A 26,296-nucleotide genomic window follows, 5' to 3' on the forward strand; every position below is an offset into this window, starting at 1 on the left:
AAAATGCCAGCCTCCATCCTCCTCCTCCTTCCCAACTGGATGCAAAGAGTGGGTGCTGTGATGGAGCTCCCCTTTGCTAAGGGCTTGGGAGGTGACACACTGCCTGTGAACTCCTGGGACACATCAGTTCTGTAAGATAACTAAGAGCCAAAAGGAGATGTCTAGCCTGGTCAGCAATGAACCAAGGGCGCAGGAGAAAGACTCATCAGGTGCTAGAGGATCCTAGCACCTAGCTAGAGGGTATCTGATGGATGCCCTAAGCAGGCACTGCAAGCTATTTAAGGTGGTCTGGAGCTTAACTAAGAAAGGAAAAAATTCAGGCTGATAATCAGAGAAAACTTCCTGGCAGATAGGGCCAAGTGGAGAACAATCTGCCAAGGGAAATAGTGGAAGCCCAGTTCCTTTGCACATTTTAAGCTAACAATAACAAAAGAGCTCCACTGCAGGGGCCAGGGGGGAAGCTGGATGACCTCTGATGTCTTTGCCATCTCTCATTCCCATGAGAAGGCTGAGATCCTCAGCGTCCCCGAGGGCTGGGACTTCAGCCTGCACCAGAAACAGAAACACTCTGTGTGGAAAAACCCCAGCAGAGCAAACCTGAGCCTGTCCATCCCCCGGGCTCCTTACCTTGTAGGGCACAAACTCACTCCTCTTGCTGCGGAGGTAAGCTGACAGGTTGCCAAACTTGCAGTATTCCACAATCACCATGAGTGGGCCTGGGCAGAGCATAAAGCAATTCCTTAGGGAGAACAGTCAGGGTCCCACCTGGCCTCACTGCAGGGTTTGCTGCTAGGAACACAGACATTTCCAAACACCTTCTGCTACCCAGAGGTTTGGGGGTTTAATGCCAGTAATTAAATATATATATACACACACACATCTAACCCCAGGAGGAAATGCTTCCTTTTCTGCTGTGCAAGGAAGGAAAAGGAAGCACAGGCTCACAGGATGCCAGGGGTTGGAAGGGATCTCAGGGGATCATCCAGTCCAACCCCCCTGCCAGAGCAGGAGCACCTAGGGCAGCTCACACAGGAACACATCCAGATGGGGCTGGAAAGGCTCCAGAGAAGGAGACTCCACAACCTCTCTGGGCAGCCTGCTCCAGGCTCTGGGACCCTCACAGGGAAGAAGTTCCTCCTCATGCTGAGGTGGAGCCTCCTGTGCTGGAGTCTCCTCTTGTCCTATCCCAGGGTGCAGCTGAGCAGAGCCTTTCCCCTCCCTCCCTCCCCCCAGCCCTCAGCTATTGATAGACACTTATTAACCCCTCTCAGTCTTCTCATTCCAGACTAAAAAGCCCTAATTCCACATGGGAAAGCACACAGTGATGTGCTTAAAGCAGCACTAACTGTGCTCACTGATGTAAGGATGCAACATGCAGCCTGGAGTGACCTTCAGTGCAATGAAGTTCACAGGGTGAATATCCATGAAGTTTGTGCAGGCACTTCAGGCCCTGAACACTTAGCCCAGGACTCTGCTTCAGGCCCTGAACACTTAGCCCAGGACTCTGCTTCAGGCCCTGAACACTTAGCCCAGGACTCTGCTTCAGGCCCTGAACACTTAGCCCAGGACTCTGCTTCAGGCCCTGAACACTTAGCCCAGGACTCTGCTTCAGGCCTGGATGCCTGACTGTCCAATCCAAATGTGGTGTTTCATGCTCATGCCACAATGATGAATTCCCATCCTAGCTTCCATCTCTATTTACTGATGGAGCAAGCAAGGAAAGAACTACTTCTGTATGATGCTTCCCCTCAGCTACTGCACTGCTGCCATGGAACTTTCACCACTGAATTTCTGATCCCAGAGGGAGCCAGCAAGTCAGCTCCCCTGAAGAGTTATTACTGAGTTACTTTACACTGAATTTGTTCCAAATTAGCTTGCAGGGCTGGGTTTGTTGAACAAAACATCTGTCCCTGATTATAGAGCAGAATGGGTTCATCCAAACTGCAACCTCCCCTCCTACACACACACACAGAGGCACCCAGAGCCCATCCAGAGCCAGCGAGGGGAAGTCACAACTTGTAGTCATGTTCCAGCTGGTGACAAGGCTAAGAGCAACTTGCTAAACCAGGTGCTGGACTCAGACCCAGAGTTTGTCCCACAAAGGCTGTCCACTGTGAAAGCAGATCTGAGGCACAGCCAGACAAAGTGGCAGCACCACTAGGGGATGGAGCTGGATGTAGAAGCCAGGGCTTGAGAGCCCTTACTGCCCCTCTGGACCTGCTCCCTCTGGCCAGATTTCACCTTTTGGTTGAAATTGACTGTTGCTTTCAACCCTTGATTCTGCTACTCAGTTTCCTCTGCCAGCAGAAGTGGCACAAGCAGGGTTTTCACCAGCACCTCCCCACCCCCCGAGCAGCTCCTCACCCCCTGGCTTGGTGCAGGCTCCAAGCAAGTTGACGACGTTGAGGTGGTGACCGATGTGAATGAGGATCTTCAGCTCTGACATCAGTGCTCTGTGCTCACTATGGGTTGCACCCTCTGCAGGGGAAAACCAGCACAGGATCAGGAGCAGCACAGGCAGAAAGGTTTGCCCTGTTTCTGTACTCTCTTCTCTTATTTTTCCAGTCCACCTAGTGAGAAGCCTGGTTGGTTGGTAGCCTGGCTCAGCTGTGCTGCAGGACACTGCTGGAAGCTAGGGAGATGCTTGAGAGGGTGGATTCTGCTCTGCTTTTAGAGCTTTTCCAGGGCAGTACCTCAGAAGAGAGACACAGCCATCCCAGCTTAGCAAACGGCTTTTTTTTTCCCCTCCCTACAGTGTTTTTGAGCAGTTTGCTCTCTGTCTTTTGGCTCTTACAGGCAAGAATAGCTTGAAACCTGCTGGATGTGCTGGAATGTGTCCAGAGATCAGAGGGCTGCAGCTCCTCTGCTGCAAGGAATCACTGAGAGAGTTGGGGTTGTTCAAGCTGGAGAGGAGAAGACTCCAAGGAGACCTCATTGTGGCCTTCCAGTAACTGAAGGGGGCTACAAGAAAGCTGGGGAGGGACTTTTGAGGGTGTCAAGGAGTGACAGGACTGGGGGGAATGGAGCAAAACTAGGAGTGCATTTAAAAAGGGCAGTGCAGACACAGGCAAGATGCTTTTCTCTACATCTAGCAAACCCATGGAGAGGAGCACACTGCTAAAACAACAACTAACAACAACTAAAACAGAGCCTCAGTGGCTCTGGGCAGCACAGGACACCAGAGGGGCTGTGCACCATCGGTACAGGCAGTTTGCTTTTCCCTCTCCCCTGGTTGCAGCGTTATCCCTATGCCATCCCTGTGCTGTGCATGCCAGGTGGAGTTGCAGTCAGCATCTTTACCTTTCAGCATTTTGACTGCCACTGTTCTGCAGGTGGCAGTTTTGTCGATCCCGAAGGCGTCTGCCTCGATCACCTGGCCGAACGCTCCGCGCCCAAGGGGTTTGCCTGCAAGGGAGAAGGTGAACACACTCTGCTTTGGCTGCCTGCTGGGCACACTGGGCTAAAGGTGCAGGACAAACAGCAGCCCTGCACTGGGATTGTGCAGCAGAAATTCACAGCGAGTGGATGCTGGGAAGAGGATGAATCTTAACAGGCAGAATTCCAGAGTGCAGAGAGGGAGAGGAGAGCACATCAGCACCAGCACCTTAGGCACTCCTGGTGCTGGTCTGATGATAAACCCTGCAGAGAACTGAGGCTGACTCACAGAGTGCATCTGGTTGGAAGGGACCTCCAAGCTCATCCAGTCCAACCCTCATCCCAGCACTGCAGGCTCAACACTAAACCATGTCCCTAAGCACCAGCTCCACACTCTGCTTGAGCCCCCCCAGGGATGGTGACTCCAGCCCTGCCCTGGGCAGAACATCCCAATGGCTGAGAAGAATAATCTCCTAGCATCCAGCCTGAACCTCCCCTGGGGCAGCTTGGAGCCTTCTCCTCTGCTCCTGGCCCTTGCCACCAAGGAGCAGAGCCTGCCCCCTGCTCACTCCAACCTCCCTCCAGAGAGCTATAGAGAGCACGGAGGTCTCCCTCAGCCTCTTCTCCAGCCTGAACACCCCCAGCTCCCTCAGAGACACTTCATGGGCTGTGTGCTCCAGGACCTCCATGAGCACTATATCCTATGGGCCCACAGGGCCCATCTGGAGGTGATGCCCCAAGGCAGACCCATGGCAAGTGAGGACCTGAACCATCTCCTAGCACAGGGCTGGCTGCAGCATCACTGAATGGTTCACGCACTTCAGACACACCCAACAGCATCTCTGCATGACTCCTGCATTGAATCCCAGAAACATTCAGGCTGGAAGACACCCTCAGGATCACCAAATCCAACCATGAGCCCTACTCTGCAAGGCTCACCCCTAAACCACAGCCCCAAGCACCACATCCAAACCACCTTCAAACAGCCAGGCTTGGGGACTCCATCACCTCCCTGGGCAGCATATTCCAAGCCCTGACCACTCTTGCCCTGAAAAAATGTTTCCTACTGCCCATTCTAAACCTACCCTGCTGCAGCTTGAGGCCATTGCCTCTTGTTCTGTCACTAATTACCTGGGAGAAGAGACCAGCAGCAGCCTCTCCACAACCTCCTCTCAGGGAGCTGTAGACAGCCAGGAGGTCTCCCCTCAGCCTCCTCTCTTTCACACTAACCAGCCCCAGCTCCTTCAGTCAAACCTCGTAAGATTTACTCCCCAGGCCCTTCACCAGCTGCATCTGCACCTGCATTCCCAGCAGCATCTCTGCATAGCTCCTGCCCTGCACACCCCCAGCCAGCAGCATCTCTGCCCTGCACACAACCCCCAGCAGCATCTCTGCCCCGCAGCATCTCTGCATTCGTCATTGGAATGTGCTGCCCAGGGAGGTGGTGGAGTCCCCATCCCTGGAGGTGTTCAGGAGGGGACTGGATGTGGCACTTGGTGCCATGGTCTAGTCATGAGGTCTGTGGTGACATGTTGGACTTGATGATCTTTGAGGTCTCTTCCAACCTTAGTGATACTGTCCCCCAGCAGCACCTCTGCCCAGCAGCACCTCTGCCCAGCAGCACCTCTGCCCTGCACACCCCCAGCCAGCAGCACCTCTGCCCAGCAGCACCTCTGCACCTACCCAGCTTCAGGCGGTCCCTGGGAAATTCCCACTTGCTGGCATCGTAGGGGAGCCGTTCACAGTGCTCATCTAGGGGGACTTCATCAGGATCCATGATGATTGACAGGTAGCCAGTCTTCATGTCCCCTCCATTGGCCTGGAAAATGGGATGAGCTGTAGTTGCAGGGGTTCTTCTGCAGGCAAAGTGCCATTTTCTCACCCTGCAGCGTGCCCCTGGGCCCCAGAGACGCCGGGCTAGCCCTTCCCTGCGCCGTGGCACCACGAGTGTGAGCATCATTAACGACTCGCATTGCCAACAGCTGGGACACTGGGTTTGCTTTGGGAGGGGGGTTTGTTTGCCTTTTATCAAGGGCCTGCTCAATTAAAAACAAATTTGTATGCCCTGGGTTCCAGGCAAGAATGTGGTGGCATGGAGAAGAGGGAGGGGGAGGGGGAAAAGTGCCTGTTGATTTAAGAACAATGGGAAGAAACAACACAAAAGGGCCTGGAGTCAGCTCTCATTTGTCATGCAAGAGCAGGGCCGATAGGGCAGGAGGAGAAGTTGTTTCCTTTACCCTTTTAACGGTCCGGAGGATGATTACCAGCAGCAGCCAGAAGAACATGGCAATCACCGCCGTGCCAACCAGGATAATGAGCTCCAGGTTTGTTTTCTCTTCAGCGCCTGGGAAGAAATCAACGAATCTCTGAGTGGCAGCCGGGAGCGCATCGGCGTCGTTCCTTCATGAAGAGCGGAGAAGGGAGGCCCTCGTCGGGAAGGTTCGTGTTAAAAGCGCAACCCCGAGCGAAGGAAGCGAAAGCAAAACAAAGCCAAAGGCTTGGGGGGGATTTGGGTTTGGTTTGTGTTGGAATAGGAGGCTGAGATTCGTGCTGGTTTACACCCCAGCCCATTTCTTAGCTTGGGTCTTGTTCCAAGAACAGTATCTGGACCTCCATCAAACGGGGAAAAAAAACCAGTAAAATCTCAGATTTGAAATGGAAACAACAAGAAGAAAAGCAAAACATTGCTCTGGAAAGCTCAAACTGAAAGACTCTCTCTGTGTCTCTCCAGAAAACAAACCAACCTCATTAGATAGTAAATAAAGAGCTGTGAGAATGACTCTGAGAACAATCTCTCTCTTGTCTCTCTGCATGCTTCAACTGGGGCATGGCAAACGTGGTCCTGCTGGAACACAGGGAAACAAACCCCTGCTTACAACCTCCCTCTGCCAGGAAAACAGCATCCAGCAGATGCCACTTGAACCTGGCCCTGCTGAGGGCCACCTCTGGAATGTTGTGTCCAGTTCTGGGCCCCTCAGCTCAAGAAGGACCTCAGGGAGCTGCTTGAGAGAGTCCAGCACAGAGGCACAGAGCTGCTGCAGGCAGTGGAACATCTCCCTGGGAGCACAGGCTGAGGGAGCTGGGGCTGGGAGCTGGGAGCAGAGGAGCCTGAGGGCTGCCCTCAGTGCTGGGGATCAAGATGTGCAGGGCTGGAGCCAGGCTCTGCTCAGGGATGGCCAAGCACAGCACAAGGGGCACTGGGGGCAAGCTGGAGCAGAGGAGCTGCCAGGGGAACAGAAGGGAAACTTTGTCCCTGTGAGGGTGGCAGAGCCTGGAGCAGGCTGCCCAGAGAGGTTGTGGAGTCTCCTGCTCTGGAGCCTTTCCAGCCCCCCCTGGATGTGTTCTGTGTGACCTGCCCTGGGTGCTCCTGCTCTGGCAGGGGGTTGGACTGGGTGATCTCTGGAGGTGCCTTCCAACCCCTAACATTCTGTGAGCCTGTGACTTACTACTGCACAGGAGGAGCTCTCTTCTTCAGCTCCCATTCCCCACACCACACTCCTGTGGTTCATCCCTTGCAGCACACAGATTTCCACCCCCACCCCCCCACTCCATTGCAGGACCCCAGCCAGCTGCACATTGCATTTCTGGGGAGTGAAGCTTTATCTCCTACCCAGGTTTCCAACTTCTGCAGATATGCCCCAGCCACATTTCCAGCAGCAGCTGAAACCTGCCTTGTCAGCTGCAAATAATCTTCACCCCATGTAAACAGATTGCTCAACACCTTAAATTCCTCAGGGCACCTATAGGAATAGCAGGATACTGCCTTCATCATCATCACAGAACAGATAGGAGCATCACCCTGACCTGCAGGGCAGAGGATTGTCAAGGATTCAGCGCCTGCACTGTGCAAATGCACTCATGCAAGGGCAAGGAGCTGTTTGAGGATTCTCATTGAAGCTCCTGCTGGAGAGTCCATCATGGTTCCAGCTACTCAGCCTGCAGGCTGACCTCTGGCAAGGATTTCTTGGCTATCAGTGTGAGTTTCATTGCAATGTGCCACAACAGGACTGGAGCAATGAGAGGGCTCAAAAATGCTCCTTTCAGAGCTTGCTGGGCTGTGTCTGGAGTGTCCTAATGTAAACCCACCACCTGTTCATAGAATCCCAGGCTGGCTCAGGTTGGAAGGGAGCTCAGAGCTCCTCCAACTTCCCCACCATGCCCAGGGACACCTCTCAGCTACACTCAGCTGCTCAGGGCCTCATCCAGCCTGGCCTTCAGCACCCCCAGGCAGGAGGCAGCCACAGCCTCCCTGGGCAGCCTGGGACAGAGGCTCAGCAGCCTCCTGCTCAACAACTTCTTCCTCAGCTCCACTCTAACCCTGCTCTGCCTCAGCTTCAAACCCTTCCCCCTTGGCCTGTCTGCAGACACCCTGAGGAGAAGTCCCTCTGCAGCCTTCCTGCAGGATCCCTTCAGCTCCTGGCAGGCAGCTCTGAGGTCCCCCCAGAGCCTTCTCCTCTGCAGGCTGCACAGCCCCAGCTCCCTCAGCCTGTGCTCACAGCAGAGCTGCTCCAGCCCTTGGAGCATCTTTGTGGCCTCCTCTGGGCTCCCTTCAACAGCTCTGTGTCCTCCTTGTGCTGGGGACACCAGACCAGGAAACAGGACAGCAATCACAGACTGCACAAAGCCTTCACTCTGCTTTCTCTTGGATGCTGTGACAGTGATCACACAGCTTAGCAAGTTCCAGAGCACAGCATGGAAAGTAGGTGGCCAAGATAAGCGAGGTGCCCCATGACACCTGGGGGTTTGGCTGGGCTCTGGGGTAGAGCTTTGCATGTCATGTAGAGTGGAGGAGTTTCCTTTGCAACCACAAGTAAGACAGGGTCAGCTCTTGCTGCAAAGCACTCCCCAGGCAGTGTGGAGAGGGAAGAGTCCATCCCAACAGCCAGGGTGGCTTTGAGACTACCCAGGCTGAGCCTGCTGGGAATGGCCAGGACTCGCAGCACATCTCCCAGGGCCTTCTCAGACCTCCCCTGAGGACACCCTGTGGATTTCAGGGGGTGACACAGATTTCATGCCCAGCCTGGAAAGAAGCTGACACCAACCTTCCACTGAAAAATGAGCCCCTGCAGCTGTGCAGCCCAGGACATTGCAGGCCAGGCAGGTGTAGAGCCCTCCGTCCTCCTTCCTCACCCGGCGGATGGTCAGGGTTTTGTTTCCATCTTTCAGAACGATCCCTGGAACACAAATCATGGCTCTTAGCCCTGCTGCCTTTATCACAGGCTCACAGGATTGGAGGGGGGTGGAAATGGCCTCCAAAGATCACCCAGTCCAACCCCCCTGCCAGAGCAGGAGCACCTAGGGCAGCTCACACAGGAACACATCCAGGCAGGGCTGGAAAGGCTCCAGAGAAGAGAAGGAGACTCCACAACCTCTCTGGGCAGCCTGCTCCAAGGTTCTGTGACCCTCACAGGGAAGAAGTTCTTCCTTATGCTGAGGTGGGACCTCCTGTGTTGGAATTTCCATCCATTGCCCCTTGGCCTATCCCAGGGTGCAGCTGAGCAGAGCCTGTCCCCTCCCTCCTGACCCCCAGCCCTCAGCTATTGATAGACATTGATCAGATCCCTCTCAGCCTTCTCCTCTCCAGACTGCACAGCCCCAGGGCTCTCAGCCTCTCCTCCCCAGGCACTGCTGCAGTCCCTTCAGCATCCTTGCAGCCCTCCCTTGGGCTCTCTCCAGCAGATCCCTGTCCCTCCTGACCTGGGGAGCCCAGAGCTGGATGCAATATTCCAGGTGAGGTCTCAGCAGGGCAGAGCAGAGGGGGAGGAGAAGCTCCCTGGCTCTGCTGGCCACACTCCTCTGCATGCAGCCCAGGACCCCATTGTCCCTCTTGGTCCCCAGGGCACATTGCTGTCCCATGCAGAACTTGCTGCCCAGCAGCACTCCCAGGTCCCTCTCCTTGGGGCTGCTCTCCAGCAGATCCCCTCCCAGCCTGTGCTGCTGAAGTTTATTCTTCCTGCCCAGGTTTTGCCACTTTGTGTCCCAAATTCAGGATGCAATTTTGGTTTGTGGTGCAAAGCTGCAGTGAGTCCCAAGGAAGGCAGCCCTGAAGTCACAGGAAATGCACAGCAACAGAGCACTGAATGCCCATAGCTCACCTGAGTCTTCCACCAGGGTTTCATTGTTTTTAAACCACAGGATGTGGGGAGGGGGAATGCCATGGGCTGTGCAGGACACCTCTATGGTTTCACCAACATTTGTTGTCTGATTTTCCAGATTTCCTGCCAGCGTGGGTGCCATGGGCTCTGTTGGGCCAAAAAGACAGCAAGATCACTGCCCACTGAACACAACCAACCATTTCTGCAGCAGTCTCAGAAGCACTCAGGTTGGAAAAGCCCCTCAGCATCACCAAATCCAGCCATTAACCCTGCTCTGGAAGGGTCACCCCTAAACCATAGCCCCAAGCACCACTTCCAAACCACCTTCAAAGACAGCCAGGCTGGGGACTCCACCACCTCCCTGCCCAGCACATCCCAAGGGCCAATCTCTCTTGCTGGGAAGAACTTCATCTTCACCTCCAGCCTAAACCTCCCCTGGCACAGCTTGAGACTGTGTCCTCTTGTTCTGGTGCTGCTTGCCTGGGAGAAGAGACCAACCCCCACCTGGCTACAACCTCCCTTCAGGGAGTTGTAGAGAGCAATGAGGTCTCCCCTGAGCCTCTTCTTCTCCAGGCTAAGCAACCCCAGCTCCCTCAGCCTCTCCTCACAGGGCTGTGCTCCAGACCCCTCCCCAGCTTTGTGCCCAGGGAGGTAGTTGAGACCCCTGTCCAGCCTCTGCACAACCTGATCTAGTTGAGGATGCCTCTGCTTACCACAGAGGTCCCTTCCAACCCAGAGCATTCTGTGATTCAGCATCTTGGCTAAATTGAGGAGCCAGAACTGGACACAGGACTCCAGGTGTGGCCTGAGCAGTGCTGGGCACAGGGCAGAATGACCTCCCTGCTGCTGCTGGCCACACTGCTCCTGATGCAGGCCAGGATGCCACACCCCCCCACACCCTTTCTGGTGCCCAGTGAGTGCTCTGTACCTTGGACAGTGAGGTGCTTCACCAGGCAGTGCTGTGTTTTGGCCTTCTTGTCCTGAGCGATGCAGACGTAGTCGCCGCCGTCCTGCAGGGAGATGTTGCGCAGGACGAGCTCCAAGGTGACGTTTTCCCCGTCGGTGTTGGAGACCGTGGCGTTCAGCTGCTGCAGGGCGTTGAGGTTCTTGCAGACAGGCATGGGCAGCCCTCCAAAGGGAGTCTGGGAGGCCTGGGCGCTCAGTTTGTACCACGACAGCTTCTCAAAGGTGAACTTGTCGGCTGTGCACTGCAGGGACATGTTGTCCTTCTCTGTCAGCTGACTCCGAGGCTGCAGGTTGATTTCCAGACCCCCTGCAAGTTTACATAAGTAAAGGGGGTGAAGAAAGGAGAAGAGGGGGGAAGAAGAAAGGAAAGGAGAAGAGGGGGGAAGAAGGAAGGAAAGGAGAAGAGGGGGGAAGAAGGAAGGAAAGGAGAAGAGGGGGGAAGAAGGAAGGAAAGGAGAAGAGGGGGGAAGAAGGAAAAAAAAAGAGGGGGGAGAAGAGAAAATTAAATAGCTAGGTAATAAGCAAGAACTAAATAAAATTAACTGAACCCCTCTTGGGTTGCAGATTTCTTTGGCAGCATTCATCTGCAGAAGCCATTTACAAACACAGCCTTCTCCTCATCTTATCTGGGGTCATGGTTTGGGGCTGACCCCTCAGTGCTGGGCCAAAGGCTGGACTGGATGATCTCGAAGGGCTCTTCCAAACAGACACATTCCTAGAATCACAGACTGGGCTGGCTTGGAAGAGACCTCCAAAGCTCATCCAGTCCAACCCCCTCTGCACTCAGCAGGGACATCCTCAGCTGGATCAGGCTGCCCAGAGCCCTGTCCAGCCTCACCTTCAATATCTGCAGGGATGGAGCCCCATCCACCTCCCTGGGCAACCTGTTCATACTCTGTGCACCTGTGATTTTGTGATTATCCAGGGGTAAATGAGGTGAAAAACCCAACAGCCACCAAACAAAACCAGCTATTGGGTTGGTTCATTCAATCAATCCTCTAAAGAGTAGCAACTCAGTAAAAGCAAAGTGGCTGAGAGGCAGCCCTGTGCAATGAAGACAGCTCCTCCTCCTCCTGCAGGAACTCACAGCAACAGAGGATTGTTTTTACTATTATCTTGCAGCTCATGTCCAGTCTCCTTCTCTGGAGACTCTCAAAGCCAAGCTGGATGTGTTCCTGCCTGGCCTGCCCTGTGCCATCCTGCTTTGGCAGGGGAGGGTTGGACCTGAGGACCTCTGGAGGTGCCTCCCAAGCCCTAGCATTCTGTGACCCTGTGTGAAAAATGACATTTCAGGATGCAGATGTGGGGCGTGGGCTTCAAGGAGAGAGGGAAGCTCTCTGTCACTGGTTTCAAGCAGGTTAGCCTCAGCTTTTACAACACATTGTCACTCGTTGTGGAATGTGCTGCCCGGGGAGGTGGTGGAGTCCCCAAGCCTGGATGTGTTTCAGGGTGGTGTGGATGTGGTGCTTGGGGCCCTGGTTCAGGGGTGAGCCTTGCAGAGTAGGGTTCATGGTTGGCCCTGGTGATCCTGAAGGTCTGCTCCAACCTGAGTGCTGCTGTGATTCTCTGACACTAGGCTCTTTTAAGTGACTGCAAAGCCCAACAGCAGCCACCCATGGGACAACAGTGTCCACCTGCATCATTTGCATGGGACCCTCACTCCACTGCTGCCAGCAGAAGGTGGCTGAAGTCAGCTTGGTGACTTCAAAGACTTTAGGTGAAGCTAAAACCCCAGAGGGTTAAAGGGTTTTATAAAGGACACGAATCAGCCAACAGCTTTCAAGCAGCTATCAGAGCAAACCAGAGCCACCATCAATCACTGCACAGGATGCACTTACTGGTCACATGAAAGGAGATGACCCTCTCGCTGGAGCCAGCTCTGTTGGTAGCCATACATCTGTACAAAGCAGACACGTTGGCTGCTTGGATCGTCAGGGTGCTCACAGTCTGCAAGAGAACAATTTCACAGCCTGGTCAGTGCTCGAGCCTGACCGCCCCAACACCTCCGCGAAGTGATCTGCACAACAAAAAGCCCTTCCGCATCCCTGGCACAGCAGGAGGAGGGCCGCCCCCACCCCTGACATTCACACTCTCTGTCTTTAAGGCCAAAACAAAGAAGAGAAAGCAGCTCTGCCAGCAGGCAGGCTTCGGGGTCTGTGTTAGTAAATGCTGCAACTACAACTTCTGTGCTTCAGCCTCTCCAGAGTCTCCTCGCTGCAGTTCATTGGCAGGGTTAACTTCAGGCTGCTGAAAGGCAAGTGCTGAAAGCTAGGCGAGTTGCTCTCCTCGGTGGAGGCTCACTTTGTGTCAGTGCCTAAGGGACTTGGAAGTGTGCAGCTCTCCATAGATCCCCAGGTTTAATGACTGGGGACAAGAGCCTCACCCTAAGTGATTGTGGCACTCCAGAAAGAGAGATTGGCCATGGGAATGTGCTGCCCAGGGAGGTGGTGGAGTCACCGTCCCTGGAGGTGTTTAGGAAGAGCCTGGCTGAGGCACTTGGTGCCATGGTTTAGTTGATGAGATGGTGTTGGGTGATCGGTTGGACTTGATGATCTCCAAGGTCTTTTCCAACCTGGTTTATCCTATCCTATCCTATCCCATCCTATCCTATCCCATCCTATCCGATCCCATCCCATCCCATGGTTTAGGCTGATGCCTAGGGAAATTATCCACAGATTTGAGTAGAAAAGGGGTAGAATGTGAATGAATTACCACTGGATGTAAAAAGGGGGGGAAAAAATTATAAGGTGTAAGTAATCCCCTTGGGCTGGTTCCTAGCATAAAGTTAGTTGTGGAAACTACCTCTCTCTCTTTTCAGCTTCTAGTGTGAGGGCTCCCTGCCCATGGCAGGGGGGTTGGAACTAGATGATCCTTGGGGTCCCTTCCAGCCCTGATAATTCTGATTCTTTCTCTCTAGCAGATGCCAGCTGCTTGCTTCTGCTGGCTTTTGCTTAGCTGTTGCTGACCTTGGCTGCATTCTTTGTTGTGGCCAAGTAGAATCACAGAATCAAGAAGGTTGGAAAAGACCTCAAGTCCCACCTGTCACCCAGCACCTCATGACAACTAAACCATGGCTTCCCATCCAATCCCACTACTGACAAGCTACCCTCTGCTCCTCTCTCTCTTTTACCTTGTATAGGGTGGGGGAAGCTGTTAGTAGCCCCTGGTTTTGTCCAGGGTGGGTTCTTGTGTTGTTTATAAACCCATGTAGATGTTGTACATTTTGTACATATTCCATGCATTCCAGATTCCTGGACTGTAGTTGTTCTTGGCAGTAGAGCTTCCTCTGCTTCCAGCCGAGCTGCTCTGGCCAATTTTATCTGGGGGGGCCTAATTTCAACCCACCAGAGTGATGTGTCTCCTGATAGGGTCTGAACAGGGTCTCACCATCCCCAACCAAGAGAAAGGAAAACTCCTGCTCACCTTTGTTTTCCCAGCAATAGTCACAACCCGGTGCTTGATCTCCACCTGGTTGCCACCTCTCCTCTCCGAGATCACTTTCCACTTCCTGCAGGCATAGGGGTTGGCTCCTGAGCGAACCTTCCTGAGGTGGAAGTAGAGGCACAGAATGAACTCAAAGGGAATTCAAAATCCATACAAAAGTAACCAGGCTGGAAAGGACCTTGGAGATCATCAAGTCCAACCTCTCATCCAACACCATCTGATCAAAGAATACAATCATAGAATCAACAGGGCTGGAAGAGTCCTCCAAGCTCATCCAGTCCAACCTATCACCCAGCCTTATCCAGTCAACTAAACCATGGCACCAAGTGCCTCAGCCAGGCTGTTCTTGAAGATCTCCAGGGATGGTGACTCCACCACCTCCCCGGGCAGCACATCCCAATGGCCAGTCTCTCTGGGAAGAATTTCTTCCTCACCTCCAGCCTAAACCTCCCCTGGCACAGCTTGAGACTGTCCCCCCTCATTCTGGTGCTGGTTGCCTGGGAGAAGAGACCAACCCCCACCTGGCTGCAACCTCCCTTCAGGGAGTTGTAGAGAGCAAGAAGGTCTCCCCTGAGCCTCCTCTTCTCCAGGCTGAGCAACTAAACCGTGGCACTGAGTGCCTCATCCAGTCTCTTTTAAAAGACTCCAGGGATGGTGACTGGTCTATGCATTAGGACAGATGAAGAGTCACCCTTCAGGACTCTGCTCTTCAGAGTGTGCAGACACTTCTCTGGAAGCCAGATGCCATCACTGCATCTGGGAGGGAAAAGTGTGCTTCTGGAAACACTGCCATTAAACCCCTCCCTATAACCGTCTGAGCCCTTTGTGCTCTGGAAAGCAAGGCACCCCCCAAGCCTTAAAGGTGACTTTCCCAGTGAATCTGCCTGTGTCAGCTCAGCCAGGATGCTGGGAGGGAAGCAGCTATTCTGGGAACAAACCTCCATTCATAAATGGATGATTCAAGTTAATTTAGTTCAAAGGAAGGCAGAGAGACAGAGAAATCGCCCAGCTCCCTACAAGGATTTCTTGAGGACAGTAGCCATTGTGTAGGAAGCAGCCAGGCACCAAAGGAAGCAACTAGTGGAAATCATTTGAACAACAACAACAGGAAAGAAGAATGCTGGGTTTTTTTTGTTGTTGTTGTTGTTTCTTTCTTTAAAGGAAACCTGGGCTTATGGCAGGCCCAGATAAGGGAAGCTGCGTGAATCTCAGTCAGGCACTCTCTCTATCATTCCCCAACATCAATCAGTGCACTTCCTGCCCCCAGATACACTTTCACACAGATAAAGAGCACCACCACACTCAGCACTGGAGTGTAAGGGAAGAAAACAACCCACCACAAGGACCTGTAATTAGCATAAACAGCAAATTCCCTCTGTTTGGGACAGAGCTTGGGGCTTGCTGTCCACAGGGATACCTGAGGGGAGGGCACAGAGGTTTGAAACCTCACCCAAGCCAAGATGCCCTTCAAGAAAGTATGAAAAGAGGAGAAGCCTGGAGAAGAGAGGCTCAGGGGAGGCATTCTTGCTCTCTACAACTACCTGAAGGGAGTTTGCAGCCAGGTGGGGGTTGGTCTCTTCTCCCAGGCAACAGGCACCAGAACAAGAGGACACAGTCTCAAGCTGTGCCAGGGGAGGTTTGGGCTGGAGGTGAGGATGAAGTTCTTCCCATCAAGAGAGATTGGCTATTGGAATGTGCTGCCCAGGGAGGTGGTGGAGTCACCATCACTGGAGGTGTTCAAAAAAGGCTTGGATGTGGCCCTTGGAGCCATGGTTTAGTTGTCAGGAGGTGTTGGGTGATAGTTTGGACTTGATGATCTCTGAGGTCTTTTCCAGCCTTGTTGATTCTACGAAAGCAACACTGCTGGCTCCTCACTGTGGGTGGCCCTTGCCTCTGCTGACAACAATGACCCTGGCAGAGCCTGCCTGCCTCAATCTGCCACTAAATACAGCAATCTTTTCTTCACTGCAGTCAGCAACAAGCCTGGGCAAGGGATGTCCCCCAAAATACCCAACCCAACCTTACACCCCCCCGAGAACCCCACGTGCCTCAAGAGCTACAGAAGATGGCAAGGGCTTGGCACTCACTGGGGGCTGAAGGTGCACTCCTCCTCCAGCTGCCAGTGCCAGAGGATGGTGGTGGGTGGTGGGACAGCATAGATGGTGCAGGTGAGGGCCTGTGTCGAGCCATACTTGTAGGAGTCCACGGGAGCCAGCAGCGCGTTCTCGCCGATCTGGGGGGGCACTAGGAGAGAGAGCAGCAGGTTACACCTCCTGCCAACGGCTCCCCCACAGCACTGCCTGCACACAGACACACAGCAACCACTTCACACAGCTCCCCAGCACAGAATCACAGAACTGTCAGGGTTGGGAAGGACCTCAAGGCTCAGCCAGTCCCAACCCCCTGCCCTGGGCAGGGACACCTCACACCACAGCAGGTTGCTCACAGCCACATCCAGTCTGGCTGCAAACACCTCCAGGCAGGAGGCTTCCACCACCTCCCTGGGCAACCTGTGCCAGTGCCTCACCACCCTCATGGGGAAGCAGCTTCCTTCAACAGCCAACCTAAATGCCCCCTCCTCTAGCCCAGCTCCATTCCCCCTATTCCTATCACCCCCTGGCACCCTATAAAAGTCCCTCCCCAGCTTTCCTGCAGGCCCCCTCAGACACTGAAGACCATAACAAGGTCTCCTCAGAGCTCTCCCTTCTCCAGACCAAACAATCCCAACTCTCTCAGCCTGTCCTCGTAGGAGAGGTGCTCCACATCTGAGCACAGTGCAGAGCATCTCCAAGGATGTGAACCTTGAGGACCAGCCCCTCGAGGTGCAATGCCTCACCAAAACGTCTCTGGTTAGCCTTGGGTTAAAACCCAGCCCTTGCACCATGCCCAGCCTGTAAATGCAGACTGCTCCCCAGCCCTCACCCCACTGCATGTGGCCTCGCTGCCCTTTGCAAGAGCTGCTGTCTTCAAAGCATCGAGGCTGTTTCCTGGGGAGCTGAGAGGGAGAGGAAGAGGAGGAGGAGGAAGAGGAGAAGGAGGGTTGCACAGGGCAGGGCAGAAGAGAGACAGCCTGCGTGGGGCAGGAAGGATGGGTGAGGCGTGACAGGGCTAGGGTGGAGCAGGGGAGGGGAGGACCCTTGCAGCTCAGCCAGCAAGGGGGCAGGAAAAGAGCAGGGTGCAGAGGCAAAGCAATAACATACAGAAAGAAACCAACCCACCACACCACACACAAAGCATCGTCACAAGAACACCAGGAGCCTGCAGCCTCTGGAACCAGGAGACACAGGTCACCTCTGCTCTCCTGAGGTTCAAGTGTTCTCTGCCCAGCCACCACCCCCACCTAAATCTACATCACTCTGGGCTAGGCTTAATCCCAAGGCTTTGAGCATGCTGCAGAGTGGATTCAATCCCAAAGATGGGAGCACCCCACAGGGTGGATTCAATCCCAAGGCTGGGAGCACCCCACAGGGTGGATTCAATCCCACAGCACCCCACAGGTGGAAGGAGGGCACCCCTGGGGTAGGTCTCTTACCATTCACAAGCAGAGCAAAGGTGTGTCTCTTCTGCATCTTGTTGGTAGGGTTGGTGAGGACAGCAGTGTAATTCCCAGCATCTCTTTCAGTTGCTTCAGAGATCACTAAGGTGTAGCCAAGTTTCACTGTGTGGTTGGCATTGAGGGCTTTCCCATTTTTGTACCTGAAGAAAACACAGAGTTGCTTTGAATCCCTCTCCAGTCCCCACAGAATGCTGCAGAGGTTTGCCTTGACTAAGGAGGTCTCAGCTTCCCAAACTTGTCCCAGCTCTTACCATTTCACCTCTGGTGGAGGATATCCTTTGAACTTGACAGGGATTTTGACTGTATCACCCAGTCTTGTCTCAACCACGTTCTCCATTCTCTCCAGATGAATGAAAGGACTTTCTGAAAATAAAGAGAGGGGCAGGGGCAGGAGAGAGAGGGGCAGGGGCAGGAGAGAGAGGGGCAGGGGCAGGAGAGAGAGGGGCAGGGGCAGGAGAGAGAGGGGCAGGGGCAGGAGAGAGAGGGGCAGGGGCAGGAGAGAGGGGGGCAGGGGCAGGAGAGAGGGGGGCAGGGGCAGGAGAGAGGGGGGCAGGGGCAGGAGAGAGGGGGGCAGGGGCAGGAGAGAGGGGGGCAGGGGCAGGAGAGAGGGGGGCAGGGGCAGGAGAGAGGCAAATTTAAAGGTCTTTCCACATGGACAGAAGTGTAACTGCTCTCCATTTGGGTTAGCACTCAACAAGCAGATGACAAAGAGGGGAGAGTGGCAGGATGCCCCTGGTAAAGCACAGCTGGCTCCAAGCTGGGCTCTGTAGTGATGAGCCCACCATGAAATCCCAGCCCATTCCCTCACACACAGGAACAAGCCAGCTCCCTCACCAAGGAGGTCTGGGAAGCTTTCAGGATGGTGTGGCAACTGCCAGCCCTCGGGCCAGACCTCCATGTATATGTACACACAGGTAAAACTGACTCTAAGTAGTCCAGAAACTAACAGTAGGATGGTATCACAGTACAGGAGAGGTTGGGAGGGACCTCCAGAGATCAATCAGTCCAACCCCCCTGCCAGAGCAGCATCACCCAGGGCAGACCACACAGGAATGCATCCAGGTGGGGTTGGAAAGGCTCCAGAGCAGGAGACTCCACAACCTCTCTGGGCAGCCTGCTCCAGGGCTCTGCCACCCTCACTGTCAAGAAGTTTCTCCTCAGGTTGAGCTGAAATCTTCTATGTTCAAGTTTCTCTCCATTGTTCCTTGGCTTATTCCTGCACACCACCCAAAAGAGCTTACCCCCCTTCACTTGCCCCCCAGCCCTCAGCTATTGATAGACATTGATCAGATCCCTCTCAGCCTTCTCTTCTCCACATTAAACAGCCCCAGGGCTCTCAGTCTCTCTTCCCAGGGGAGATGCTCAAGTCCCCTAAGCATCCTCCTGGCTCTCTGTTGGACTCTCTCCAGCAGGTCTCTGTCTCTCTTGAGCTGGGGAGCCCAGAACTGGGCACAGGATTGCAGCTGTGGTCTGAGCAGGGCAGAGCAGAGGAGGAGCAGAACCTCCCCAGCCCTGCTGACCACACTTTCCTTGATGCACCCCCGGATCCCATTGGCTCTCTCGGCCACAAGGGCCAAGACTACCCCACCACTCAAATGTGTGTCTGAACCACTGCAGCCACAGAATACTCCTAAATGATTTACTTTCTATCAATTACAAACTGCACAGACTAAGACTTTTGAGTATGATTTAGGATGATATGGACTTAGTATCTGTTACCCTCACTATCTATAGCAGATCATCTTGGTTTGGCTTCTGAAGAGACACAGAAAGAACCCAGGAGAAAACTGAGTCTCTCCTGAGTCAGTGTGCCACGTAAATCTTTTTGAATGTTAAGGAAGACCACAAAACAACCCCCAACAAAAAGCCATTGATATTCTGGCCCCTGAAATGAGACCTGAGGAAAACCAGGCTCCTGCTAAAGACAAACCTCTTTGTCTGCCTCAGCTGCTAGAAGTGGGACATTCTCATGCTGGCAGGTTTTGTTCTGGTCATAAGGCAGTGGAGCCACTGGGGCTGTGCCCAAGAGAGGCTTGAGAACAGGCTGGAGGATGTAGCCTCCTACTTATCTGTGCACTTAGCCAGAGTTGTTTCCTTTGGATCATTTCCTTCCAACCAAAACTCCAACTGATTCATCTGGCACTAAAGTAAACACTCAGAAGTTTTCTCAGCTTCATTCATAATCCCCCAGGCCAGCAGAGCCACCAGAACCCAGCCTAAGGTCACCTGGACCGAGAGCAGGCAGCCCTTACGCAAAGTCAGCTCCACAAAGGCAGCATGACAGCACCTCAAAGAGGTTAGCACAAGAGAGGATCATAGAACTGTCAGGGTTGGAAGGGACCTCAAGGATCATGAAGTTCCAAGTCCTCACACCTCACACTACAGCAGGTTGCCCAGAGCCACATCCAGCCTGGCCTTAAAAGCCTCCAGGGATGAGGCTGCCACCACCTCCCTGGGCAACCTGTGCCAGGCTCTCACCACCCTCATGGGGAACAACTTCTTCCTCACATCACAGAATCACCAAGGCTGGAAGAGACCTCAAAGATCACCCAGTCCAACCTGTCACCACAGACCTCATGACTAGACCATGGCACCAAGTGCCACATCCAATCCCCTCTTGAACACCTCCAGGGATGGTGACTCCACCACCTCCCTGGGCAGCACATCCCAATCTGAATCTTCCCACTTCTAGTTTTGCTCCATCCCTCCCAGTCCTGTCACTCCCTGACCCCCTCAAAACTCCCTCCCCAGCTTTCTTGCAGCCCCCTTCAGATTCCAGAAGGCCACAATTAGGTCTCCTGGGAGCCTTCTCTTCTCCAGACTGAGGCTTGCTTCAAGCCCATTTTGCTGTGGGGTTCTACAGCTCCCAGTGACTTCCAGCACCCTGTGATAGGACAAGGGGCAATGGATGTAAACTCCAGCACAGGAGGTTCCACCTCAACATGAGGAAGAACTTCTTTACTGTAAGTGTCACAGAGCCCTGGAGCAGGCTGCCCAGAGAGTGGAGCCTCCTTCACTAGAGACTTTCCAGCCCCATCTGGACCTCTGCTGGATTCTATGGTCCTGCTCTGGCAGGGGGGTTGGACTGGAAGACCTCCAGAGGTCCCTTCCAACCCCTAACATCCTCTGAGCCTGTGATAAAAGCCTCATCATGAGCTGAAGGTGGGGTATAAAACCAATCCAAGAGCAGCTGCAAGCCGCAGTTTGGTTCACTTCTGTCATTCTGCTGATGGCCAGGATGCCTTCTGCGTCCCAGGAGTCACTCCCGAGGCTGCAGCAGCCGGGCACCGGGAGGGGACGGCGGCATACCGTGGATAAGGAAGTAGCTGCTGTTCTTCATGTTCATGCGGCCGCTGGACGCTGCGCAGGTGTACCGCCCCCTGTCGCTCAGCGCCACGCTCTCGATGGTCAGAGTGCTCACAAACCTCTTCACTTCCCCTGCAGTGGTCTTCAAATCCCTTATGGTGGCACGTTTTTCCTGGAGTAGAGAAAAGAGAGAGAGGAGATGTCCACAGGATCATGTTAAGGGTTGGAAGGGACCTCCAGAGATCATCCAATCCAACCCCCCTGCCAGAGCAGCACCATAGAATCCAGCACAGGTCCAGATGGGGCTGGAAAGTCTCTGGAGAAGGAGACTCCACAACCTCTCTGGGCAGCCTGCTCCAGGGCTCTGGCACCCTCGCAGGGAAGAAGTTCCTCCTCATATTGAGCTGGAACCTCCTGTGCTGAAGTTTCCATCCATTGCTCCTTGTCCTGTCACAGGGCACAACTAAGCAGAGCCTGTCCCTTCCTTCCTGACCCCCAGCCCTCAGCTATTGATAGACATTGATCAGATCCCTCTCAGCCTTCTCCTCTCCAGACTGCACAGCCCCAGGGCTCTCAGCCTCTCCTCCCCAGGCACTGCTGCAGTCCCTTCAGCATCCTTGCAGCCCTCCCTTGGACTCTCTCCAGCAGATCCCTGTCCCTCCTGAACTGGGGAGCCCAGAGCTGGATGCAATACTCCAGGTGTGGCCTCCCCAGGGCAGAGCAGAGGGGGAGGAGAACCCCCTGTGGTTTTCCCTCTTTGCACACCTGCTAACACAGAGCTGTGTCATCACCTGCTCTGACCAGATCATAGAAGGGAGAGCAACATTATACCAAAATCAAATTTCCTGGTGATGCTGGCACCTTGATGTCCTTATGGACTTACCTTGATGGAAGGGTAGTCCCATTTGAAGTCAATTCCTACGTTCAGCTCTGTCCTTACAGTGCAGTTGAGGACAAGTTTTTCTCCCACTGCCAGCTCCACTTGGTAGTGTGGGTTCATCGTCAGGTCGTAAATTCGGTATCCTGGAGGAGGGACAAAAGGCAGACACCAGACAGGGGAGTAAGAAGAGGCTTCAGTGCCAAGTTTCCCAGAGGAACTCACTGGAACCCCAGCTACCAAGAGGTCCCTCAGTGCCCCAGTGCAGCATGATGATGGGCGTACAAGGAAGCTGGGAGGGAAGGGATGAGCCTGCCCCGAGTGTTTCCCATCTGAGAGGCACATCAGCCTTGATCAGAGCTCCCCAGGTCAGTGGGACTAGGCAGGAGGCAGTGAGCCACACAGTTCCTCTGCCTTAGACACTTTCTTCTTACCCTGGTGAGACCTGAAACCAAAGGAGAGAGATACAACCCCCCCACACACCACCACCACCTCCCCAGCAGTAAGCAGGAAATTTGTTAATAACAGCTTGGCACTGGCAAAACGACTCAAAGTTTATTTTGTGCAACAAAACACTACAACATATCCCAAACTGGAATGTTCTGAATGCAGGAATTCTGCTCCACACCACCAGAGTGAAGACTCATTCATCTGGGGGGGAAACAAAGCTCTGCTGCACAGAGGAAAGGGTGGAAGGCTTCGACACCTTCCTGCCAAGCAAGGCGAGACTGCCTTGGTGCCATCTGGCCACTTGAAGTGGCCACTGTGTCCTCAGCCAAAGGAGCTTCCACAGCCTGAGCTTCCACAGCATCATCTTTAGTCCTGGGGTTGGATGAACTATTGGCAAAACTTGCCAGGAGAGCATAAAGCCCTGTGAGAGGCTCAGGAGAGAGCTCTGAAGGAGCATAAAGCCCTGTGAGAGGCTCAGGAGAGAGCTCTGAAGGAGCATAAAGCCCTGTGAGAGGCTCAGGAGAGAGCTCTGAAGGAGCATAAAGCCCTGTGAGAGGCTCAGGAGAGAGCTCTGAAGGAGCATAAAGCCCTGTGAGAGGCTCAGGACAGAGCTCTGAAGGAAGCAAGACAACCTAGCTCCTATTGTGAGCTTGAGATCCCTATTCCCTTGGTAGCCCCTCAGAGCAATTCCTTCCCATCTGCTGCTGCTGGATGCCTGCCTCTAGTTGCCTTCAACTCTGATTTGGGTCCTGGGTAAGTGAATAAAGCACAGGCTGGAGTGATTTGAGGCAAAAGGCTTGCATTGTCAGGGAATAAACCCGAGTCAAAATCCCTGCTCTCTGTGTAAAAGCCTAAAAATAGAAGGCCTTATCCCTGTGACGAACCAGAAAGCACACAATGCAGCACATTTAAGAGAAGAGTAATTCATACCACAACATCCACTGGGCATTAGCTGCACTGTCAGCCCTGCACAGCCCAGAGCCCAGGCACAGGTAATGGGTTCAGTATGTCGCAGCAAGCAAAAGAGCATTTGGCCGCGGAGGGAAGAAGCAACCAACCTTTCCTTGGCTTACCTACAACTGCCACGATGTAGATCACTGACTGGTAGCTTTCAGCATCTATTTTAGCTTCACAGAAGACCATGCCTGCATAGTTGATTAAATGGCTGGGTATAGTGAAGCCCTTTTTATTATCCCAGGAAATCGATTTCCCGTCGGGAACAAAGATCTTCTCTGGATATTTCTGTTTGAAACATTGGCAAAAGACAGGGTCAGATTTAAACATAAATAAATTGATTGATTGATTGATAGATAGATAGACAGATAGATAGATCAAAAAAACCAAGCAACATTGGCTTTTCAAGCCCAACATTTCCCACAGCTGCAGGGCCCCCCTTTGAGCATGCCAGCTCAGGCAGTCTGCCTCTCCTGAAAGCACAGGATGGGTGCAGTTACTGCACTCACCTTCTTATGGACTCTTAGAATCACAGAAGCTTAGAGTCATAGAATGGTCCAGGCTGGAAGGGGCCTCCAAAGGTTATCTAGTCCAAACCCCTCTGCACTCAGCAGGGACATCCCCAGCTAGATCAGGTTGCCCAGAGCCCTGTCCAGCCTCACCTTGAATATCTCCAGGGATGGAGCCTCAACCACATCCCTAGGCAACCTGTTGCAGTGTTCCACCACCATCATGGTGCAGAACTTGTTCCTCACATCCAAGCTAGATCTCTTCTTCTCTAATTTCAAGCCATTGTCCCTCTTCCTGTCCCTGCAGGCCTTTGCAAACAGTCTCCCTGCAGCCTTCCTGCAGGATCCCTTCCGTCACTGGCAGGCTGCTGTTAGGTCTCCCTGGAGCCTTCTCCAGGCTGAACACCCCCAGCTCCCTCAGCCTGTCCTGTACAGGACAGCTGTACAGGACAGTCCTGCTACAGGACAGCTCTGTCCTGTAGCAGAGCTGCTCCAACCCCTGGTCATTTTCATGGCTCTCCTCTGGACCTGCTCCATCAGGTCCATGTCCTTCCTAGATTGAGGGCTCCAGACCTGCACACAGCACTCCATCACAGGCTGTCAAACTCCCAAGGATGGGGAAAGCCTTAAGGAGAAGGTACTGGTGCTCCAAGCAAAGTGTTCCTGTGACAGTGATCTCAGCTGACCCTGCAAGTCAGGGCGGGCTCTTTCCTTACCGCGTGGAGGGAGACGTTGAGGTTGGACACGGTCCCCAGGCACGGCACCACCACAGTTTTGTTCTTAGTGATGTACACAATGCCAAGCTGGTCACTAACTGAAGTCACAAATGGAGATCTGTAATCTAGAAGAGATTGGACATTAGGGGAAAAAAAAAGTCGTTCCTGCAAGAGTGGGCAGGCATTGGAAGAGGTTAGCCAAGGGGGTGGCGGAGTCACCGACCCTGGAGGTGTTCAGAAACGCCTGGGCATGGCAGTCTGGGATGTGGGTTAATGGCCATGGTGGTGTTGGGATGGGTGAAGTCACACAATCACAGCATGTGAGGGGCTGGAAGGGACCCCCAGAGATCACCCAGTCCAACACCTCTGCCAGAGCAGGAGCACCCAGAGCACATCACACAGGAACACATCCAGGTGGGGTTTGAATATCTCCTGAGAGGGAGACTCCACAACCCCCCTGGGCAGCCTGCTCCAGGGTTCTGTCAACCTCACAGGGAAATAATTCTTCCTCTTGTTGCCAAGGAACATCCTCTGCCTCAGCTTTCACCACTGCCCCTTGTGCTGGCATTGGGCATCCCCCAGCAGAGCCTGGCTCCAGTCTCTGGGCACTGCCCCTGCACAGCTTTAGCAACAGCAATGAGGTCACCCTCAGGCTCCTCCTCTCCAAGCTCCAGAGCCCTCAGCTCCCTCAGGCTCTCCTCCTAGGAAAGCTCTTCCACTGCCTTCATCACTTTTGTGGCTCTGCACTGAACTCTTCCAAGCAGTTCCCTGAGGTCCTTCCTGACCTTGGAGGTGTTTTCCAACCAAAACAATTCTGTGACTCTGTGATTATGGAGGAAAGGTTTCCAGCATTGTTCCTCCCCTGTCTTTTTCTTCTCAGATCAGTTTTACTCTTTTCTGTGTGGTACAACACTGAAGTGATGAGACTAAACAGGGGGGGCACATATTTCCAGAGGCACTGCCCCCCAGACTTGCAGGGCTATTATTCTCCACACAGTTACCAGCAGCAGAGTACCCTTTGGAGAAGAGCTTCCTGCCCCTGCAGTCTGTGTGCTGACCAAAACCTCATTTCCCCTAGTGTGACTTTCCTTTGCATGAGTACTACAGGAAGCAGCAGTTAAAAGCAGTGACATCCTACCTTGGTTCCCCCAGTGACTGCAGCATCCTTCTCAAAGTCAGACAACACACAGAGAAAGAGCTAAGCTCTTATCAAACAAGCTAACTCCTGTGCATAACAACAACAACTCGGGTTTCAAACTGGTAGCTGTAAGTCAACAACACAAAGGAACCATAAGGGAGCATAAGAGAATGAGCATGAAGCCATCAGTGCAAAAAGGCAGATGCCTCAGTGAGTGAGAGCTGAGCATGGGACTGGAGGCTTTCCTCTGTCTTCAGCACTCAGCTGTGTGGCTACCAACCCTTGAAATCTCCTCCTGCCTGAACAGATTTTACCATCATGATTAGCAAATGTAGAGAATTTTGGGGGGTTGTTGGTTTGGTGACTTTTTAATGGTATCAGATAGTACCTCTGCCATCAGCACAGGCTGAGGGAGCGGGGGGAGTTCAGCCTGCAGAGGAGAAGGCTCTGGGGGGACCTCAGAGCTGCCTGCCAGCACCTGAAGGGATCCTGCAGGAAGGCTGCAGAGGGACTTCTCCTCAGGGTGTCTGCAGACAGGCCCAGGGGGAATGGTTTGAAGCTGAGGCAGAGCAGGGTTAGAGTGGAGCTGAGGAAGAAGTTGTTGAGCAGGAGGCTGCTGAGCCTCTGGCCCAGGCTGCCCAGGGAGGCTGTGGCTGCCTCCTGCCTGGGGGTGCTGAAGGCCAGGCTGGATGAGGCCCTGAGCAGCTGAGTGTAGCTGAGAGGTGTCCCTGGGCATGGTGTGGAGGTTGGAGGAGCTGAGCTCTGAGCTCCCTTCCAACCTGAGCTGCTCCAGGATTCTATGAAACTGAAAGGGATGAGATCTGTGGTTTGTAATAAATAAACAACCTCTGTGATCCTCCCTCATACCAAACTCAGACTCCTGCTGAGGTCAGTGATGGCTCTGCATGCA

General features: G+C 53.7%; 1 protein-coding gene across 1 annotated transcript in view; it reads right to left on the bottom strand.

Annotated features, from left to right (window-relative positions):
* Positions 1–26,296, bottom strand: part of KDR (kinase insert domain receptor) — a 50,206-nt gene that overhangs the window by 21,014 nt on the left and 2,896 nt on the right. The window contains exons 4-20 of the mRNA XM_068137706.1: positions 24,249–24,373; positions 23,143–23,311; positions 21,626–21,765; positions 20,746–20,914; positions 17,688–17,799; positions 17,413–17,576; positions 15,968–16,124; positions 13,860–13,980; positions 12,275–12,383; positions 10,399–10,743; positions 9,471–9,617; positions 8,418–8,549; positions 5,613–5,719; positions 5,059–5,194; positions 3,301–3,405; positions 2,365–2,478; positions 628–716 (exon numbers count right to left, since the gene is read on the bottom strand). Coding sequence (XP_067993807.1) covers positions 628–716; positions 2,365–2,478; positions 3,301–3,405; positions 5,059–5,194; positions 5,613–5,719; positions 8,418–8,549; positions 9,471–9,617; positions 10,399–10,743; positions 12,275–12,383; positions 13,860–13,980; positions 15,968–16,124; positions 17,413–17,576; positions 17,688–17,799; positions 20,746–20,914; positions 21,626–21,765; positions 23,143–23,311; positions 24,249–24,373 — 2,441 coding nt within the window. The remainder of the gene's footprint in view (positions 1–627; positions 717–2,364; positions 2,479–3,300; positions 3,406–5,058; positions 5,195–5,612; positions 5,720–8,417; positions 8,550–9,470; positions 9,618–10,398; positions 10,744–12,274; positions 12,384–13,859; positions 13,981–15,967; positions 16,125–17,412; positions 17,577–17,687; positions 17,800–20,745; positions 20,915–21,625; positions 21,766–23,142; positions 23,312–24,248; positions 24,374–26,296) is intronic.

Source organism: Melanerpes formicivorus, unplaced genomic scaffold, assembly GCF_026170545.1.
Source record: "Melanerpes formicivorus ecotype bairdi unplaced genomic scaffold, bMelFor1.0.p_v2 SCAF_4, whole genome shotgun sequence".
In the NCBI taxonomy this organism is placed as follows: domain Eukaryota; kingdom Metazoa; phylum Chordata; class Aves; order Piciformes; family Picidae; genus Melanerpes; species Melanerpes formicivorus.